This window comes from Pezoporus flaviventris, unplaced genomic scaffold, assembly GCF_033815535.1.
Source record: "Pezoporus flaviventris isolate CSIRO_AGI_PZ_B2104156 unplaced genomic scaffold, CSIRO_AGI_Pfla_v1 ptg000015l, whole genome shotgun sequence".
In the NCBI taxonomy this organism is placed as follows: Eukaryota; Metazoa; Chordata; class Aves; order Psittaciformes; family Psittacidae; genus Pezoporus; species Pezoporus flaviventris.
In genome coordinates this window covers 44,658,665-44,679,819 of record NW_026892563.1, presented here as the reverse complement: position 1 = coordinate 44,679,819, position 21,155 = coordinate 44,658,665, and the positions used below count along the sequence as shown (strand labels likewise).

Genomic DNA, 21,155 nt, shown 5'->3' with positions numbered 1-21,155 from the left:
AAATGGACATGGATTTTGAAGTGAATTTGGAAGAAAAATGTTTGCATACTGAAGTCTTAATAATTGTTTTGTTCAAGCTGCACTGATCCATGCACAAATTATTTTGCATGTCGCTGATGCTCCTGACAATAATTAATATTAGTGTGATGCCTGCAGGCCACTGTCAGCCAAGGAGAATTTATGATAGAATGTAGTAATCTGATAAAACTTGTTGCAGACTTGAGAGAGAATCAATCCCAACAGAACCTGAGAGAATTACAATTTTCCTTTTGCAGAGAGTTCATGCACCTCCGTTTCAGCTCACAGAATTAATCTCGTTATTTATGAAGTAAGGTTGAGTTGGGTTTAGCCTGGGTTCAGCAGTAGCAGTCATTTTCCTCCTTCTTAGTAGCTGGTGCAGTGCTGTGGTTTTGACTTTTGGCCTGGGAACAGCACTGATAACACCGATGGTTTTAGTTGCTGCTCAGTAATGTTTACTCTGACCAAGGACTTTGTGAACCTCATGCTCTGCCAGGGAGGAGGGGAAGCCAGGAGGAAGCAGACAGGACACCTGACCCAAACTGACCAAAGAGGTATTCCATACCACAGCACGTCATGCCCAGGATGTAGAACTGGGGCCAGTTACCCAGAAGGGTTAGATCACTGCTCGGGTCGGGCTGGGTATCGGTTGGTGGGTGGTGAGGGGTTGTATTCTCTTCCCTTGTTATTTCCCTTATCATTATTATTATTGGTGGCAGCAGCAGTGATTTGTGTTATACCTTAGTTACTGGACTGTTCTTATCTCAACCGGTGGGAGTTACATTCTTTCCATTCTCCTCCCCATTGGGAGCAGGGGGGAGGAAGAGGAGGGGAGGGAGGGAGTGAATGAGCGGCTACATGGTTCTGAATTACTGACTGGACTTAAACCACGACACTTCCTAAGAAAATTAGGTATATATGATCACGCCATCTTTAAATGCCTTCTCTGTACTCCTAACAGCTACCACCTTCAGAGACAATTGCAAACCAGTTTGAAAGAAAGCAGAAATCTCAAAGAGATTAAATTGCTAAAAGCTTTTGCCCAGGTATCTGGACAGGACAAAGATACCTGAAGTAGTACTGTCTGTTGGGGAGGGCAAGAATAATTCAGCTGTTAGACAGCCTTTTTGGCAGAAGCCTGCAGTCCCATCAGTAAGACAAGTCTTGATACCTCTTACCTTTCATCTGATGCAGCTGTGGCAGAAAGCCCAGTGGAAACTAATTGTTTTGAAAAGGAGAGCATACAAATCAAAGGACACACATCTCTAGGAAACCAGTGTGCTTACAAAATGGTTTTAGCAATTCCTTGAACTTCTAATTTTACTCTACAAAAAACAACAGAATTTCATTTCAGCACTTTCATAAAAGGTTAATTTGAAAGAACAGTGGCTGAACCCTGCCAAAACCATCAAAACATCATGTTAGTTTAATTTAAAGATGTAATAAAATCAAAAGTGGTAGACAGCTTGATAAGGAGGATGCACATCTTGAGAACATTAAGCTGACTGAGGTGTTACCCAGCGAATTTACTTCAATTCTGAGTACTGATTAGAGCAATTTTTAGGTAATGCAAATCAGGCTCCATTCTTAATTGATTTGAATACAACACAGTCCTACCTAGAAGATTATGTCCACACTTTAGACGGTAGGCTTAAAAGCCTGTCCCGATAAGGAGAAATCCATTAACTCCATGTCTTCTAGAAAGATTGCATTTTGTGATATTTTCATGATTTTATTGATTAGACTGAACAGCGTTCATGGAGAGCAAATAAGTTATTTGTACTGCGTCAAATAGCTTTTCTATCATAAGTGTGGCTGTCACAGTCATTAGTGAGGGAAAGAATAAAGAAGATAAAAGGAGAGATACGAAGTCAAGAGTGAAAGTTATTACTCCTGGAGCAGGCTGCTCAGTTTTGCCTGGGCAGGCTTCGATGACATCAAGCTCTTGAAGGTACCACGTATTATCTTCCTTGGAATGACGACAGAGATGCTGCTTCTGTCACTGGATCCTTCAGATGCTGTGTCTCCTGCCGTTCTGTATGACTTTGAGTACGTTGGAAAGGTCAAAATTTTTTGTAATCAACTCCATGAGGTCCTCGTCGCTTTCAACACCAGTGATAAACTCTTCTAAAGTCAGTTCCCCTAAAAGGAATTCACATACTCCTTAGGAACCAAGAAACCCAGCAATCCCTCTCCATTCAACACAAGGCCATTCATGCCAGATCGAATCCCTCGGGAAGGTTCCCCATTCTCTGCTGATAGGCAAATGCAGGAAGAGTATTTGCTAATGTTTTCCCACTTTGCATCAGATCCCAGAACTCAGACTCACTTTTTTTCTGTTAAAACAGTTCAAACACAGCTTTCACTGAAGTCTAAGACAACTGTGAGTACTCCTAAATGTGAAAAAAGGCGCTAACAAAACCTTGTATCAAGGGTGAATTTAGGTGTATGGTCCAATTCTCACTGGAGTTTATCTTCTAGCTAGTTTTAACAAAAATTAAGGGCTTATTTTGCTGGGGATTACCAGGATTATTTATAACCAAGATAAAATATAGGCAAAAAAAAATTTAAGTGTTTTGATTACATAAATTCATGCAAGCAACTGAAATGGTCATTTAAGGTGTGATTTTTGAGGACCATGGCAAAATCAGGCAATACTTTGAAAGTTACAAGACAGCTAAAAGATTTCTTCTATTGAGGAGCAGGAATATTCTTCCTCTTTTCCCACTCTCTTCCCTGTCAGCAAAGGCAAAGGCCCCTCCTAGGAATATGTGTGCTTGTATAGTACACAGGAATGTACGTAATTATCTGGTTAGAAGTTATGATAACTGTGATTATTCCAGTGATAACTGTTTATGAGGGAAAAGCTTTATTTTTACTCAGAGAATGGTATAAAGTTTCTTGTTAAAATCACAAAAGTGAATGATTTGTCACTGAAATAAGAAATGGCAAGAGGCCAGGCAAAGAGGAAGATAGTTGGATGAATTAGGGCCCCAGGGTGCAGGGGAGCAGCAATTCAAGTTGCATGCACTTCTAGTGTATACTTAGTTAAATGACTTTTGTCTATTTTTGGATTTAAGTACTCCCCAGAGTACTTTTGTGTTTTGGTTTTTGCCCATTGCAACCTTGGAAACCTCATCTGAGATGAAAAAGGAAAATGATCAGCATTTGAAAAATGTGAAAACCACTTTCTACATGGGCAGTAAAGGTTGCTTCCTTTTCAGTCATATGAGTCATCACTGCACTGGTGAACAGGCTTCTATACACACTGCTAAAGTGGAAATACATCATTTGACAGAAATCCTGGCTGTTAGGCTTCAGTGAGAGGAGTAAGACCCTCTCCAGGGGCTGGCATGTAGTGTCCTGAGGATGTTTTTGCTTCCTCTTTCAGCACCAGTTCCCCTATAACATCATCCCAGGAGCAGAAATGGAAGAAGCCATCTCTGTATGCTTGTCTGAGTCCTCCTGCTTTTGCCCCTCATCCCTCTGATCTCTTCTATCCCGGGCACTCCTCTTATTTCCCATCTCCTTCCCTCTGTGTTGCTTTTGACTGAGGTCTTTGGCTGGCTGGGGTTCCTGGACTCATCAGATGCACAGGCTGCATCATTTTCATGCTTATGCAGGTCAACTGGTCTTGAATTCCCTCCTCTTGATCCCAGACTATATATTTCAAAGTACCAATACCAGCGTGCAAGCATACCAAATCCACTGCAGTTACCAGGGAGATGTGGTTACACTGGCATACCAAACTCACTGCAACCATGACAGGTCTCAGATTTCCTGGAGCTAATGAAAATAAATCACAAAGCCATTGGGAGTTTTGCTTTAACAATTGCTCCTGACAAGTGTGGGATTATTTCTTGTATTATAATGTGCGGAAGGACATTGCAACTTATTTGTCTATTTGCCCTTTTCTTTACTCAGAAGCCACAAGGAGCTTAAACTACAAGAAAGTAGCATAGTTTAAGCTAAAATTGGTGAAATTTGTCCCATTCCCCAGGTGACGCTGGTCCTGCTGCTTTGCAGCTATTTAAAAAATGGAAAGCAGTTTGAAATGGGAGTATTATGAAGATAAATTGAATAATTCATGTTCTGGCACTTCATTGCTAAAACGTAAGGCGCATGAGTTGTTTTTTCAGCTGATGGTCTAGCTTGGATACAGTTATTGGCAGTAAGCATATGGTCAAAGCAGGAGTCAAAATATGAATAATCACACAATTTGGGTTAGACACTAGATTATGATTATATGTTATTTGGAGTCCTATGGTTATTTGCCTTCGCCCAAAAGCTGGGCCAAGCAGGTGGGGAAAAAAATCCTCCATGAGTTATTCACATGCACCACAACATCACTGTTTGTACTCTGACTGTATATAGCAAACAGCTATTTTAAAAAGTAACCTTAATGTAGCAAATAAGACCAGAAAAATGAACAAAAACCAAAAAAAGCACCCCAGATTCCTCACTAGGTGACTTTGCTCTGCAATGTTTTCCTAATATTCCTAATTTTCAATGATTGCAGTAACTGATGTAAAACACAATTGCTGGTGGAAGGAGGATTTTCATGGCTAGAAGTATGAGGGAAGACATTCCCATGTGCAAGTGTTCTACTAGAAACAACTCCAACTTAAACGTTTGGTTTCCAAATGCAAGTCCAACTGACTCAGTGTACTTACCTTGAATAAAACCAGTGGCATGTGTTAGCAGTCAGCCTTCAAGGGACATTAGTTGGTTCTCTCATCCACTTTAGAGAGATTAAGAACAGAAACACACTAAAATAACCTCCTTGATCACACCTTTGTTCTTCTGTGCAGTCAGAGTACTGGCACTTTGGATGCACAGTGCAAGACCTCCACGTTTTAGCCCCTACTGCATTGTAACTCCTCTGTCAGATTAATAGAGACAGTTGATTTATTTACACTTCACTGTAAAGCTGAAGCAATATGGGTAAAGAACACATTCAGGCTTTCTGTTAATCTAATCCAGTCAAGCCTTCAGTAGCAGGTTCAGCTCCCCTCTTGATCCCACACTTCCTTATGGGGGAAAAGCCCCGCCAGTGCCAACAAAACCTATATTCTTACCGTCATTGTTCACGTCTATCTTCTGAAATACAATGTTTGTGAACTCTTCAGCAGACATGTCACTGTGGCCGTTAATAGCTTGGATAGCCTGAAGGCAGAAAGGGAGAAAGTTCTTTCAGGCTCTTTTCCCCATCAGGCTGTGAAAACAATACACTGGCAGCTGCAGGATTTGAGATGCGGCTCTTTAGCTCTCAAAAAATCTCTAAATATCTCTAAAATCTCAAAAATCACTAAATAAATAGCTGTTTCCAGTAATGAGGATTGGAAATTTAATTTACATAACACAGCCTGAAGATCACAGGCTAATTTCCATATCTCTGAAGGTCTTCTGAACCCATGTGGCACCTCTGCTCTGCAGTACACTTTAGATTCCACACCAGCATTTTTATCTGGCCCTGGAGAGTTCTGTGTCTTTGGCGAGGGCCCTGTGGCCTGTGTGATTTGAGTATTGTTTTTCACAGCTGAAAGCACATGCATAGAAAACTTAAGTCATTTTTCTATTAAGACGTGTTTAACTTAGTAATCACAAATAAAGGCAGGTCAGCAGACCTGGAAGCTGAGAGGATTCACTTGTCCTTCAAATAACTTAAGAAAAGATATAGGTAGAAATACACATGCATATATGTTCTGTAATGGGCATACTACAGAATTTCATTATCTACAGCCGAATTATTCCCGCCATGTGCCAGTTGTTTCTTTCAGTATTCCTGATATTAAATTAGAACTCATTATATTTAAATAGTTAAATCTATTCAGCGCCAGTGTGGAGTTCTTGACCATCACTGTCTTTATCTTACTTTGTACAAATGAGTTCCAGAAGGCAGCAAGAATTTTACAAAGATAGCTACATAAACTCGTTTGTATTAGCAATTCATACTGTAGATACTTTGGTGTTTTCTGTGTCTGACCATGATGCAGTCTGCAGAAGAAACTTACAGCTCTGCCACAGTTAAATTTGTTGTAGTGTTAAGAGTAAGGCAGGTTCCTGAAGTAGAATCATAGAATAGTTAGGGTTGGAAAGGACTTTAAGATTACCTAGTTCCAACCCCCCTGCCATGGGCAGGGACACCTCACACTAAACCATGGCACCCAAAGTATTGTATAAGTACCTAAAGTACTTGAATCACTGACTACCACAGAATCACCTTAAAATAATAAACTACAATAACCGGGCTGTTAAAATGCATATTTGTCTGGAAGGAATTTTGATGGTTGATAATGCTGGTCCAAAGTTTGCATAGCTGTGTGGAGAGATGAAGATTTAATAGGACTTGTGTGATTTAAATTAGTGTCTCAGGTATCATATATCTTGTTGGACAAGCCTAGGTCAAATGACTTGGGCAGGTTTAAGCTAAGGTTCTTGTACCCCAAAAGAGAGGAAAACACAGAGATGTGTAAACTGGTTTTAAAAACAGGCAAGTTGAAAACCAAAACTTTACATTAAAAGTAAAGACCAAGACAAAACAGTCACCTCATTGCCTCTGGGTGAAAAATATGGAGAATAACTTCAAAAGAAAGATGTCATTAGTCTTAAACGAGGAGAAATCTGGGAGGTGCAGCCTCTCCTACCTTTAGAAAGCTGCCCTTTAGAAGGTCATGCATCCACTTTGTTTTTTAACCCTGTGGCTTCATGTGGCTCTGGTTCCTTTCAAACTGGGCAGCAGCTCTTGAATGTCTTTAACAGTGACTAGCCAGGCACTCCCACAGAATCCAGGGGTTTGTTCCTTGTTATATACGTATGTTCTTTGTTTATTATGACATTAAATCCCTGTTTAGATTTTATCCTCCCTGCAGCAAAACCTTGGTCTGTAACGAATCCTGAACATTCAGGGAGCAGGATTAAGTCATTTGTATTTGCAAGGAACCCTATAATACCTTTTGGATGAAAGCAGCTACCAAAGTGCACAACAGTTATTTCACGAAAGCAAGTTGAAAACTACAGAAGTAATTTTAAAGAAAGAAATGCACTGCTTTGGTTTTATGGGTTTGAAATGGACCCATTTTCTGCAAAATTTTCTCCAGTATTTGTATCCAAATGTCACGGCATGATTTCATGGGAAAATTAAATTTCCCCAACTGGATTTTAAAATAGGGGATTATGGCATTTGCAGTAAGCAAATCTAAAAGGCTTTCAAACAATTAAAAGTATTAGGATGACATCTCTATTGCTTCTTGCAGCAAGTGCTGTTTGAGAAGCCGGTCTTCCACACCGGACTGGCACAAACACTTTTAACCAGCTGGCTTATTCATTGTGCTGTTGTTCTACCCTACGTTATAACACCGTTTATCACAATAATGTCTCTCCTGTTTCTAGTTTTTCACTTTTCAGTAAAGAATTATATCTGTAGAACTATGGTACTGCGTAGAGATGTTTACTTCGATAAGCAAGAAACTAATGGCAGGAGCACCGCTAGTCAGAACAATTCTGGTTTTACAACTGTAAAACATTAGATAAAGTACAGACAATCCATTTACAACACATGATGAACCGCTGTTTCAGAGGCTATACACTATGTCAAATGCTCTTGCTATTGGTCATAACTCGCTTACCGTGAATATGCTTACTAGTTCTTTTTTGTCAATACATCCGTTTCCATCAGCATCATATAGCTTAAAATACCATTTCAATTTTTGGTCAATTTTCCCTCGTATAACCAAATTTATTGCGGCTATGAACTCCAAGAAGTCTATAAATCCATCCTAAGAGAGAAAGAGAGAAAAACCTATTTAACAACTTTTGTTTTCTGTTCATTCTGGCAATTTCACAGAAACAGGTCATCAAATTCACTATAATACACATTGAATTATAAAGCACCTTAACATAAAGTCTCTTCTGTAGTGTTTAAAAAGGATATGCTCAACTGGAAGCACTGTAGGGAGGGGTATCGGCACAGGTTTGTTCTCTGAAAGCTGGGGCAGTGGGGGTGAGGGGCAAATCTGTTCTGAACAATCGTAATTGATGTTTTTTTGAGGAGAAGAGAAAGACTTCCACATGTGAAAAAGGGGAGGCTGGGATCTGTGGTTTGGGGCTAATGAGATGTCTGCAGCAGAGTTGCTTATATTCATATGGGTACTGCAGAACTATGGATGACTTCCAGTGCAACAAAGCTGTTCCAGGTGTTATCCATCTGAGAGATCATGTAGCAAGTGTTGTACATGATAACCGATAACCTGGCATGAACCCCAGGTACTGTGGTTTATCCATATAGACATCAGGTCTCTCTGACTAATGCATTTTGCATGGGATATAAAGCCTGCAAGTCGTAAACTAGTTTCTAAACAGTGGGGCTAGGGGTATATTCGCAGGGAAAGAGTATTTCAGATCAATTTAATTCCATATTTTCTGCTTTCTTCTCTGAAGCTACTGATGGAAGCCTGTCAAGGACAGGCCTCCATGGTCAGCTTCCTCTGTTTCTGTTAACAACGTGGTGAGGATGGAAGAAACAGTTGCTGAAGTTGGAGAGTATTTGCTCCAGCTGTTTCTCATGTGCATATAAAAAGAATTAACAGCTGGTAAATTTAATCTTGTGATCTTTACGTTGGTCAGAATCCAGTTGCTTGGAAAACCTTGGAAAGACTGTCATCAGTTTTAGATGGTCTCTGGGTGAGAAGAGAAGGTTGGATGAGTATCTAGTGGGTTTAGCATGTTGCTTATTTTTATTGTCATATATCAGCAAGTGTCCTGCCAGTTGAGGTTTTGCAATCAGCAGGCATTAATCTGTCCTCTAGGCTGTACTATGCTAAAGGGAAAGACGTTCTGTAGAGGTGCAGTGCAACTCATTGCCACACTTCTACTGCTTGTTTTGGTTTCTGTCTAAGGCTGTTTGGCAGAGTGGCACCCAAGAGATAATCCCAATGTTTCAAACACACTGGATTCAAGGTTCATGCAGAAATGGTGTGTGTGTAACTGTTGGGGACAGATTCCTTGTGCGGGTTCTGCTGTAGCTGCTGGATTTACTCTGATTGCAATAACAGCAAACACAGCAAAGGCTAAGACACCATTGAACCACTGTTTGGGATGAAATGAAATTTAGCAGTAACTACATGCAGTTTTCAAACAAGGTTAGGTGCAGTATTAAAAGCAGATGCTTTACCAAAAAAAATGACAGATCATGTACCACAAACTTAATGCTTTTTTTTTTTTGGCACACCAGCTGGAATTTCAATTTTACGAGTATTATTTCAAGAAGCATCTCATCAAGTATTTCACTGAGGGCAAGGTTCATTTTGCTGATTACATTTCCATCATCTGATTTGATAGATCTATTAAAAATGTGGTTAGATGTGTTTCACATTGCTGCTTTTTTATTGCATTTCATGCTACTTACTGAATCTACAGATTAATTTTAGGCTTGCTGGATGCCCATGACCAGATTAATTTTCTTCTTTCTCCCTTACATTTCACTTTGGATCTTGGAAAATGACATTTTGTTTGCTTTCGTTTTGCATCTTGGTTTCACTGTTGTTGCTGTGACAAAACATCAGAAGTTTGGAAAAGGTAATAATCATCTTAAAGTATTTGGGTACGTAATTCTGATCTGGTGAAAGGGACTGAAAGCTAAGGTCAAAAAGCTTCCACCCCTGAAAAACACCTGAAGGAAATTGTAGTTGCTAGGAAAGCCCCAGCCACATTCCATAGACATGCAAGGACCAGCAGCAACATGTTAACTTCAGCAGCACCAGGAATAGGAACACTGAGGAGGAAGACAGATTCATCTACCTGATGTGGAACCAGAAGCATTGCACAGAAGCACTGATGAGAAATGTTCTGGTTTTCTACAGCAAAAAACATGCATTGTAGGAAGAAAAAATTACATGATGTAGAAGGCTATGGCGATCTTTCTACATGTACACAGAGCTTTCTCAGATAAATACTGTTCTTTTCGCAGTAGCATCCAACAGCCTCAGAATAGTACATTAAATAATGAAAAATATCATAGCAGTAACATATGAAGATCATCCTGTGGTTCTGGGAGTACAGCAAATAATAGAATAAGTGTGTGATTTTATTAAAGGAACACTGCTGTTCTGATTTACCCATCTGCTGCTCTATAACCATTCACAATACAAGTATGTAGGTAGGTCTTTATGTATCTCCAGCATGCACATTAAAGTAACCATTGAGCATTAGGAAGTCAGTAATTCACAAGCAAAAGGCTACCATAAAAATAATAAATTATATCATAATAAAATAAAATGAAAAAAAAAACAAACCAAAACCACAGCAACATAATAAGCTGAGCATAATTATCAGTGGTGGGAGATAAAAGTAATTTACTTCTGGAGCTTTACTGTGTCATTCCAAAGGGCAAATTTCAAGTACTTTTATTAAATGGAGTTAAAGCAGGTGAAGCTTATTTGCCAGTTTAGGACTGGACAGATTTGGGTGATGAATGTATTTCTTGTCTATGAAGGTTGATATTCCATGTCTGTATGCTGCTGGCCCTGCCTTCCTTGGCTGCAGCACATCTGGAGGGATGGTGAAGCCCTGCTCCCTTCCCTGCCTGAATAGGGAGAACCTGCTGGGGTAAGCTCACAAAGTATGTCCTCTGGGTATAGTGTAAAACAAGGGGACAGAAATGTCCTGGTGTGCTTCTGAGGAGTGGGTAGGAGATACATCAAAACCAAAATGGGTTAAAACTTCTTTTACAGACCCCAAAGTCTTCTGGACTTTCTGCTTAACATAGCAGACTTCATAAAAGTATGCACTTTTCCTTTTAGGCTCTTCATGGACTGACCAGATGAACTTGAACCTTAAGGACGCATTATGGTTGTGCATGTGTTTATGCCCTTCGATGCTGTAACTTGTTCTGCTTTCACTGATGAGTGACTATTTTAAAGCTGCTTGGAACAGTCTTATTCACAAAACAAAGACAAAAGAGGGCCCCAAAACTGGAAGGAGAATTTGCTGATGGCATAAAATTTGTCCTCAGTAGCTGTCGCTGAGGACACCACCAGTCCTGACTATCCCTGCCCAGGGCTCAGGCCCCATTTCAGTTGTTCATTAGTTACTGGATCACCTGAGGAGAAAGCAATTGAATTTTCTCTTTTTGCTTCAGAATGTCAGCCTGTGTGCAGCTGCTGGAGGCTGCTCGCCTTTGTTTGCTGAAGATGGAGATGTGTGTCCTGCGAGGGCAAAGGCGGGCAGTGAAGGATCGTAGCGTTACACAACAGCAGTTAATACTTCAGCCCCAGAGCTGTAGGAGGGCATTATCCTTTCAGTTCCCAGAATAGCGTTGCTAATCTTCACAGGTCCTTAAAAACTCTCACGGCTTCAAACTATTTGAAGACAGATTAAAACTAATTGACTTCTCGGCTATGAATACACCGCTGATGTGAACAGGCACGGCAGTTCAGAATGAGCTGAACTTGGTGTTTTGGCTGCCTAGCTCTTACTTGAGAGTGGTTGTCTAGCAGAGTTGATGCAGTGCTGATGGGACAGCCAGCCATTTCCCACCACACAGCACAGCCATGCCTTTGGAAAGGGACAATTTCCCTGTGAAACCTTAGGATAAATGAATTCATGGTCTCTCTTGGAGCACTGAGGACATTACCAAGGATCTATACGCAATAAGCAGTGCCTTCCTTCCAAAATTTGCACCTGAAAAAAAGCCCTATACTCAGCCTGATATCAGGAGAATAGCTCAACAGGTTTTATAAGGATTAACAAGTGTGCAAATGTAGACGGTCTAGGTATTTCAAACCTAGGGGTTAGGACATTAAGCCACTTTCCCACCCCCTGTCTTTCAGAATACTGCTTAAATCTCGTAAGGCAGAGAGAGGACACACAGGTCAAACAGCAGATTACAACAGCTCAGAGTAACAGTGAAATTTATAGCTAATCCTGTGTGCTTCTCTCTTTCTTTCTAGACTCCATTTCAAATACAGCTCTGCTTTCTCTACCCTCAGAAGCCTGAAGGAGAATTCATTTTGCTCCATTCTCCATTTCATCTCCTCCCCCCCCCCCCCCCCCCCCCATTTCCTTGCATTCTTTTTGCTTCTGAAGACTTTCAGCTGTTCCTCAAAGGCTGTATAAGCATTATTGAAGAAATACAGAACTATTTGTGACTCTCTTACTTTGACACATCCCTAAGATCTGATACTGGAATTTGGGGCTTGCAGAGAGCTTCAGATCCTGTACAGGCTGTGGCTGGAATCACCAGTTTCCTAGCTAAACAAAGTTGGCATATATCATGGAGTGGGGGGAGACTCTTGGCAAGCAAAGTCTGTTAGGTAAGGATGAAGAATGAAGCAGGGAATTAGGAGTGGCAGATTGTTAAGTGGTTTTGTGGTAGTCGCATACCCACTGTTACATAAAGAGATGAGGCTGTACCGACCAGACTGTTACACAAGGTTCTACTTTGCCCAGGTGAAGAAGACCTGTGAGATATGGAACCCTTGTGTTAGAGGAGTTGGAAATGCAGAGTCAACTGTGTCCTCGCTCTCAGGTTTGTAGGCTACCCTGGTAAAACCTGGTGAAATCCAAAATGTTAAGGGGAGAAACAATTCTGTTTCTTTAGTATTAACAACTACTCCCCAACTCCTTGCCATCACTCATGATTTTGTTTCAAGATTACTGGAAAAGGAGGGAGATAAGAAAATCATCAAGGTATCGGGCTGGGTCCTGTGTTCAGCCTGCGGCATGGCACAGCAGTGCCCAGGAGGGCTCTATTGAAGGAGAGCATGTACTTAAGGACCTAGTCCTCTGTTGTCATTCCTGGATGATGGAGGTCAGCTTTCTGCACCATAATGTGGAGCCTCTACTTGTGCCTTTAGGAGCATCTTTCCCAAACAAAGCAAGAGAGAGAAGGCTGAAAAATGCAGCCATGACCACATAACACATTTTTCAGCAAATTTCTTGCTGACATATCCAGGATATTTTTCTTTGACAAACCGAAGAATGAATCAGGACAAGCCTCCAGGGATATCACTTGGAAGACATACATGTCTTCTAGTGGCAAAATGCTCTATTTGGCAGATTATCTTGGACGCCCCTAGATAATGGTTTTAGGAATTAATGTCTGATGGAGTGTTGCAAGAAGGCTTCTAAAAGTTAAACACATACACCATCATTCCCCAGAGTACTTGGTATTATCAGATAAAGGGCCTCGGGGAAGGAAAAAGTTAATAGTCTCTACCGTCTTTCAGTAGGCATTTTACGTCTGTAGAAACCAGGAGATTATAGATCATGTTTTGTCACAGGAAAGCAAGTACCAATTTCTTGGCATTACAGGAGTTTGCAGCTAAGTTGGTTAAAACCGATTTTGTCCAATTTCTGCTGCATCTTTTCTGCAGTTGTCATTTCCAAAATGTGGGTCACCAGCATCATTGTCATTAACAAACACGTGGATCACGATTGCGTGTCTCCAGGTGTTTCAAAGCAACACGTAAAAGATAAAGGTGAAAAAGAAGAAAATGTAAACCTGGAGTAGCCTCTGACTGCTCTATTTGTAATTATCAAGGAAATAAATAGAAAAAGAAGGCAGTTGCACTTGTAGAAAAATACTTAAAATTGCTTTAAATAAAAGCAGCACATTCTTGAACTGCTTTTCATTAAAATTACTTTCCCCTTTATCTACATCATAATTTAACAAGTAGAATGTAAAAGTAATTACGATTAATTACACAACGCTAATCTTCACTGCCTAATCACGCAATGTGACAAAAGTACAGCGTTGGCTGGTAATGGTAGTAATATGCTCCAAGCGCTTTGTAAGCTTAGCGAAAGCTGTGGAGTGCGTGCTCATTTGCTTACATGTAAGATGAAATTGTCAAAGAAACCCTACACATGTTGTTAGAAAAGTGTAATTGATTCAGTTTAATGTGTAACTGTGGGCACTGAGTAACTGCAGAGTAAATAACTCTAAACCTGTTTGTTTTAAAAACAGGGAGCGTAGGGACAGCACAATTCAGTGGGAGATTCTGCTGCTGATTGCTTTTAGATAAAATTGAACTTCATTCTTTCATATTCCTCCCTTTCTATTCCTCACATTGAGTTTTGCTGCCCTTTTTTTCTGTGGGACATTCAGTGAAAATGTATACAAATTTAATTCATGTTAAAGAAAAAAAAAAACAAGGAAAAACATTAAGCCAAAGAATCACTTGACCAAACCTTTAGGTTTTTATTGTAGTAGTTTTTATTACTTACTAATTTTTATTGTCAGTAGATTTTGCAACATAATTCTCCGTACTCAGTGTAGTGATTCATTTTCCCTAGGTCTCTTGTGCAGTGTGGTTGGCATTAGAGCTTCATACAGGACCTATGGGCTGGGCTGTCTTAACCTGTGGATCTTAGTTGCTGGGTCCAGGTGTGAAAAAGGGGACTCCTGATAGCCAGCTACCACACTGTTGGCGGATGGAGTACATCTGCCCTTGCACCACACACAAACTGTGTCTTGGTGTGCTCTACAGTGTGGTGGACCTGCTGCCCAAGTGCGGCAGATCTCTATTGCAAACACAATGAGCCTGAACGCACTGCACACAGATGGCAAGGAAAGAGCTGCTCAACAAGGTGGGAACACTCCATGGTGGGCACTGTGAGTACTGCTGCCCCATCATATAGCTTAATCCAATCCAGCTAAACACCAAAACTGTGATGCAAGGAAAATTCATCTGGATTATTACTTTATAGAACTTGCCTACGTGAATATTTCAAAATGTTGTTTTTTAAGGCAAAATTCCTTGGACATTCAGATTACCCTGTTTGAAACAAAAAAAAAAAAAACCCAAAGTGGGCCATTGAATTCTGCAATGCTGTAAGAGAAGTCTGAGACAGACCTCACTTTAATATCCCATGTAAAGAAGCAGCCTTCCACACTTGGTGGTGCTGTGCCACTTCTGGGGAATCTGGTCTGAAACTTCTAGATACGTGTACCGTCAAATCCTGGAGTCAAGAATTCAACTGTACTGACATTAGGCAAGTGATGATTTTAATGATAATGTTAACATAGGCTTTTAGCTGGCAATGACACATTATTACAGCCTAAGTTAGTACTATCGCAGAAGTAAGTCCTGTGCCAAAGCAGTAGAAAACAAGATTAAGATTGTGAAATTGCACCAATAATTGTGGGAGGCCCTTACTAAGTAATAGATTTTTATTTTTTCTTAAATTGCTATGTAAAATTGGATGTAAAAAAATTCTAGAGGTAGTTAAGAAGTAGAACAAAGACATTCTTGAAGACACTCTGTAAATAAATAGTGTTTCATGGACCAAGGTGAAATGGTCGTGAATGATAGTTTCTATTCTATGGCATTTTTTATAAGGCTACAGTACCTTTCAAAGGCAATTAAGCATTCTTAAAAATAACTATAACTACACTGCCTTGAACACAACAAAGTATAATTTAACCTCCTCCTTATTTACAGCAATCAGGCTAGTTACTATGTATTTGAGTAATTTTATGCAACATTGCTGTAGACTAAGGAGAAGCAAATGGGTTGGCTGTGGGGTTTTTTGTTGCTTTTGTTGGATTTTGTCTGAAACAAACAGGGAAAGGATTTGTACATGTACATGTCCAGTCCAAACCTCCCAAATATTTCGGGAAGTAAGAGGTGTAGATTTTTGTTTCTTCTGACAGAAGGATTCTTTCTGGCTAAGAGATGCTTTGATTCTTTGTTTTCTTCTAGCCCTTCATTTAGAATCAGATTATATTATTATGGACACACAGGCTTTTCTTGCTGAGGGTACAATGTGATAGGTATGACTGTCATGAAAAGAAACCAAGTTTTCTAAGTAGTTGTTGTGGAGTCTAATTAGAAGCAATTGTGAGACTGAAAAAGGATTCAAAACCAGAAAAAGCAAGAGTTCAACTCCTCTGGGCAAAGTGGTAGAGCTATCCACATGTGCTGGGACAACTCAAGAACCATGGAAAAGGAATAGTGTGAAATATAGCATGTCTTGTCAACCACAATAGTAGCCCCATAGTGTAGTGTGCAATACAGATGTTGCAGCTGCAACCTTGGTTAAGGCGGCTGGTTAGAGTAAGCTAAGAAAAGTATACTTATCCAGAGAGTTATTTGAGCCTGAAGACATACCTAAAACGATGCGTACAGCTGAACTTATGTTTGCACAACTATTTAAAGACTTAGGATACAAAAGGGAAAAGTTCAGGAAAATTTGGGAAAATATTTCTGTAATTATCATTCTCTCTCACTTTGCTTTGAATAGCTATTAACTGTTGCACCCAAGTCTATTGTGTCAACTTCGGTAATGCCTACAAACACATAAGGATGCTGCAAACAGTCTAGGCAGTTCCTTAGCAGCCTGTCAGTTCATATGACAGCAGCTGTTCCTGGTCTTGAGGACACATCACAGCAAGACAATCTGAGAAAGGAAACCCAACTGAAACCAAATTTTGCAACAAAGGAGAGTTAGCAGGGGTGCCTTGAGCCATTATAATTAATCCCACAAGAGGTGGAAACACTTAACACTTAGGTTCCATGTAGTGTTTGAAGTGTGGCTTCAATGGCAGTCATTTTATTTCATCTTTTAAAAGCTCTTCATGCCCTCAATAAGAACGTGGAAGGCAACTGCCACCTAGTGCTAGGTATCCATTGCATAGTTTGGCCGTGTCAGTCTTTAACAAAGTACTGTCTTCAGTAGAATCTCTTGCAAGTAATTGCCTCGTGTCGATGAAATAATACTCCTCTGTCTCTCACAATTCTTAAGAAGGGGAAAAAAGTGGAGGGAGAAAACAACTGAAAGTCAAATAAAGAGTGAATTACATTAATCACCAAAACATCTCTGAAAATCTTACAACTTCCTATGAACATTTACACTTGGAATATGAGGTGCAACCACTGCTTTCATAGAGGATTTCATGGCTAAATAATTCACATTTCCTTCTGCTACAGTACCTGAGAAGCTATACTTGGCTAATCCCATTCATGCCCCTATAACAGGAGAGGATAACATCTATTTGTAGCTGGGATGCAGAATCAGATGATGAAAAGTCTGCCTGAAAATCTGAACTACACAGACACAGCAGGACAGTGGGGAAGGAACTAGGATGAGTTAAAAAGGATTGGTGGTCTGCCTCCCAACGTTTGTCAGCATTGTGCAAAATACAAGGAGTGTACTTCAGGGAAAGAAAAAGGAAAGAAAGATTATTATTACCTGATCTACATTAAGCAGCCTGGTGTAACTGTGTTCTTTAGGTTTAAAAATGGATTCCTTTTAAAATCTTTCTTTTAGCTCTATTCTGCATAACAATGTCAGATGAACTCTGGTTTATCCCAGAACTACTTTACATTTTAAATGAAAAAGCACAAACTAGAAAGAGGATTGCAGATGGACATCATCTGGTGGCCCCTCATCAAAAGATCTCTTAAGCTTTTTGCTGTGGAGTGTCCGTTTTTCTGTGTCTATCACCTTTATCTGTGCATAAGAAATGTAGCAGAAAATGCTGTTCTCTGTTGAGGACTGTCCGATGCTTTATAAAGTCTTAACAGAAAATCCTTTAACTTGCATAATTTTCCTGTGGTGCCACATACCTATTCATCTTCTTTATTCTTCACAGTATATCCTACCTGTTAAAATCCATTTTGCTCACAAAGCAACAGACGCTTAATTCCTGTAGTCGGTTTCAGTTATTGCCAAAATAAGCAATAAGAGAACTACAGCAGCAGCATCCCATTTCCAGCACATCGCTTCACACGTTGAATGGCTATGCAAACGCTTTCCTTCACAGGTAGTAAGAACACAATCAGTCAATCAGTTCTTAAAGTGTTCAATTTTGATTTCCTATGATGGCAAAGCCAGTAGAAGCGGCTGACAATGATTTTTTAGGGTGTGTGTTGAATAGTAGCAGTGCTGACTATAGGATGCTTCATTTGTTCTGTTCAAAGAGCAGCTGACACTTCCTATATATTATGGATACACCAGACATTATTTTTCTCCTTTAACATTGGAATAACCTCATTTTGAAGGACGTAATCTCTCTGAAATATGAGGCATATTCTCACACAAAACCTAATATACATCAGTATACTTGGCAACCACTGAAGTATTTTAGATAAACATAACAGTTTCCTCTCTAAAATTCATTGTTAGCCTGCATGAGCTAGGACTGCACGACAGTTATGCGTGGACCGAGATGCAGAGGGAACAAAGAAAGAAGACATTCAGCTTACTCGTATGTGGTTGCAGCTTTTTCAGTTTTGTATTACAAATAGCTTGAGTCAAGGAGACAGAGAATTTGTCCATAAAATTACCTAATAAAGGGAATCTTTAAAAAAATGAACCCTGTTGCACTTGTATTTTACTAAAAATGCTATTTCAAAGGCTTTTATAGGAAGCTGTGGCAAAAGATAGACCTGCCATTTATTATACCGCCGATGCAACTGCATGCATAATACTTAGAAGTGTTACTGTATCTGTCATGAATAAAACACTTGCTTAACTGCTGGTTCCTGTACTCCTTGTGGTAATCTCAGGTAAAGTTAACTTAACCATTACAGTTCTGAATGTTCAGCATCTTTATTTTTCACTGGAGCTAAGAAGGATGAACAACAACTTCCAAACTTCAGTAGCATATTCCTTTATTTGTTTAATTATTAGCAAAGCACCCCACAGAGGTCAAGGAAGTAATGTAAAGTCTTGATGTAGAACCCTTGCTTTTAAGAAATGTGGAAGAATTAGACATCTGCATGCTTGGTGTACAAAGTCATTTAATTATGAAACAGCTAGTGGTCTGAACAAGAGACATGCCAGAAATGGTTAGCAGTTATTTAGTGTGTTCCTGAGAAGAAAGCTTTTAGGATATAGCCTGCATCACTGGTCTCCAATAGACACAGGCACTGCTTGGAAGCATCTTTGATACATTAGGCAGGCTCACTCATAGGGCCAGAGGCACGAATACCTGTACAGTACTATGTCACAAATAAACATTCAAAATCACTGGGTTCAAGAAGCCATACAGCAACAGTAGCATTGCCTCTTTGGCACGATGACTTGGTGCAATGCTCTGAGCTTACATGGTCTGCCTGCTGCCAAGACCAGTGGTAACCTCAATTTCTACCTGTGAATAGTGCAGTGAAGATGTAACCTCCCTGTTATACCTCTGCTGACCATAATCGTGTCCAGGAGTGGGGAGCTGAACTACTCCAATATCCCCAACCTAAAGAAATCAAGGGAATGATAAGGTTTGGCTTGTAACTGAATACCTGTTGATAATTCCTTTTTAACTGTTTCCAATCGTCAAGTTGTTGTTTGGTTTTGGTTTTGTGTATGGAAATCCTAAGTAGGAGGAGGATGTCAATAACAAACTTCATCTGGAAGCAGCAAGTCTAACAAGGAGGTGAAATGCAATTCAGAGCTGTAATTACCACCTTAAGTCCCACTGCTACCCTAAGAAGTTAATATTCCTGACCTGACCTGCTAGAGTTTTTAAACTGGGCGTAAATGAAACACAGAGGAGGAAGTCTATGCACACCTTTTAAGAGTGTTTTATCATGTTATTGTATGAGAGAATACCTCCAAGCAAGGATGACCACAACACAAGGAGCATTAGGCTGCTATAGTTGGACTTACAGATTAATCTGAGGCCTAACACTTTAGCACAACTTTATGAGCATTTGTGAGAAAACAGAAGCCTACATAAGAAAAGTGTATTTTATGCTGAAAGTAGAAAAACTTACTAAATCATTCAACTTTTCCAGAATGAATTTCTTTAGATTTAGATCAACTCTAAACTAGCTCCCAAACTATATGCCTTCTAGCTCCAGCAACAGAAGTCATAACAATTTTAATCTGTAAAAGCCCCACTGTTAAGCCTGGTATGTTCTGGCCACAAGAAGTCAGATATGAAAAAGATCAGGTCAAATATCTCTCTCTCTCTATATATGTAAAAGTCAGCTGGGGGAAGCAGGGAAGAAGGATCAAGTTTGCTAGCTGTCTAGCTCAAGAGCACTTCTATATAAAGTATACTAATAAGAGAAAAGATATGATTTCTATCAAGAAGTTTTATATACTTCACCACCCATTGGGATAACAGCCCCTTTATTAGAAAGCAACAAGCAGACAAGAATGCAACAGCAAAGGAAATAAAACCTTGACCTACAAACCTGAGATGCTGCCATACGAAGCTGAATGCAAGCAAAAACTCAGGTGACCAAATTATGTCTGCATTTGTGCATTATGCATGCAACCATTTGCATCTCTTTTGTGGCTTGGAGATGAAAGATTATCGTCTGTTTAATATTGCATTGTGCCCAAATGTTCTACGTAATGCCATGGAAGGATAATAACCCCTTATTTGTACAATCCTAGCTGATATTTCAGAGCTTCCACTCAGCCATCCATTGACAACTCCTCACACATCTGTACTTAACTAAAAACATTTTTCTGGATCAAAGCCTACAATTCTGCCAAAAACCCTGGGGAGGAAAAAAAGCTGTAGGAAATGGTATAGGACAAACAGTGAGTGTACAGAATAAGGAGATCCTTTTATTTTGCCTCATTAGTAACATACAATGTTCCTTTCTCCTGCCCTGAGAGGCTGGTCTGGTGCCACTTTAGTCTTAGTTTAACCACATAAAAAGTGTCATATCCATGTACTCGAAAAGTGTTGATGCTTGTTATTTCTAGAGGTATATTTTAAAAGACAGTGGACAAGGGGTAATGATTTGAAACTGAAAGAGAGTAGATATTAGAAAGAAGTTCTTCACTATGAGGTTGGTGAGACACTGGCACAGGGTGCCCAGAGAAGCTGTGGCTGCCCCATCCCTGGCAGTGTTCAAGGCCAGGTTGGACAGAGGGGCTTGGAGCAACCTGCTCTAGTGGAAGGTGTCCCTGCCCATGGCAGGGGGGCTGGAACTGGAGGAGCTTTAAGGTCCCTTCCAACCCAAACCAGTTTACGATCAGTTTTGGTAATAAAGGAAAAAAATATATAATTAAACTTATGAAAACAGAGCACTGTCAGCAGTGTTAGAATAGAAATAAAGGCTGTACGGTAACAGAAATGCAATCATTATACTGAATAGAGATTAAAATACAACCATTCTGTAAAGCTATGTGAAAAGTTGTCACGGGCTCAGAACATAAATCCTATAACTTAAATT

The 21,155-nt window shown here is 39.9% G+C and overlaps 1 protein-coding gene across 3 annotated transcripts in view; it reads right to left on the bottom strand.

The window, feature by feature from the left end:
• Positions 1–1,354: 1,354 nt before the first annotated feature.
• Positions 1,355–21,155, bottom strand: part of GUCA1C (guanylate cyclase activator 1C) — a 45,256-nt gene continuing 25,455 nt past the window's right edge. For all 3 annotated transcript variants that reach the window (XM_061454380.1, XM_061454378.1, XM_061454379.1), the window contains 3 exons: positions 7,647–7,796; positions 5,097–5,184; positions 1,355–2,160 (listed from right to left, as the gene is read on the bottom strand). In XM_061454380.1, the coding sequence (XP_061310364.1) occupies positions 2,030–2,160; positions 5,097–5,184; positions 7,647–7,796 (369 nt within the window). In that variant the 3' untranslated portion in view covers positions 1,355–2,029. The remainder of the gene's footprint in view (positions 2,161–5,096; positions 5,185–7,646; positions 7,797–21,155) is intronic.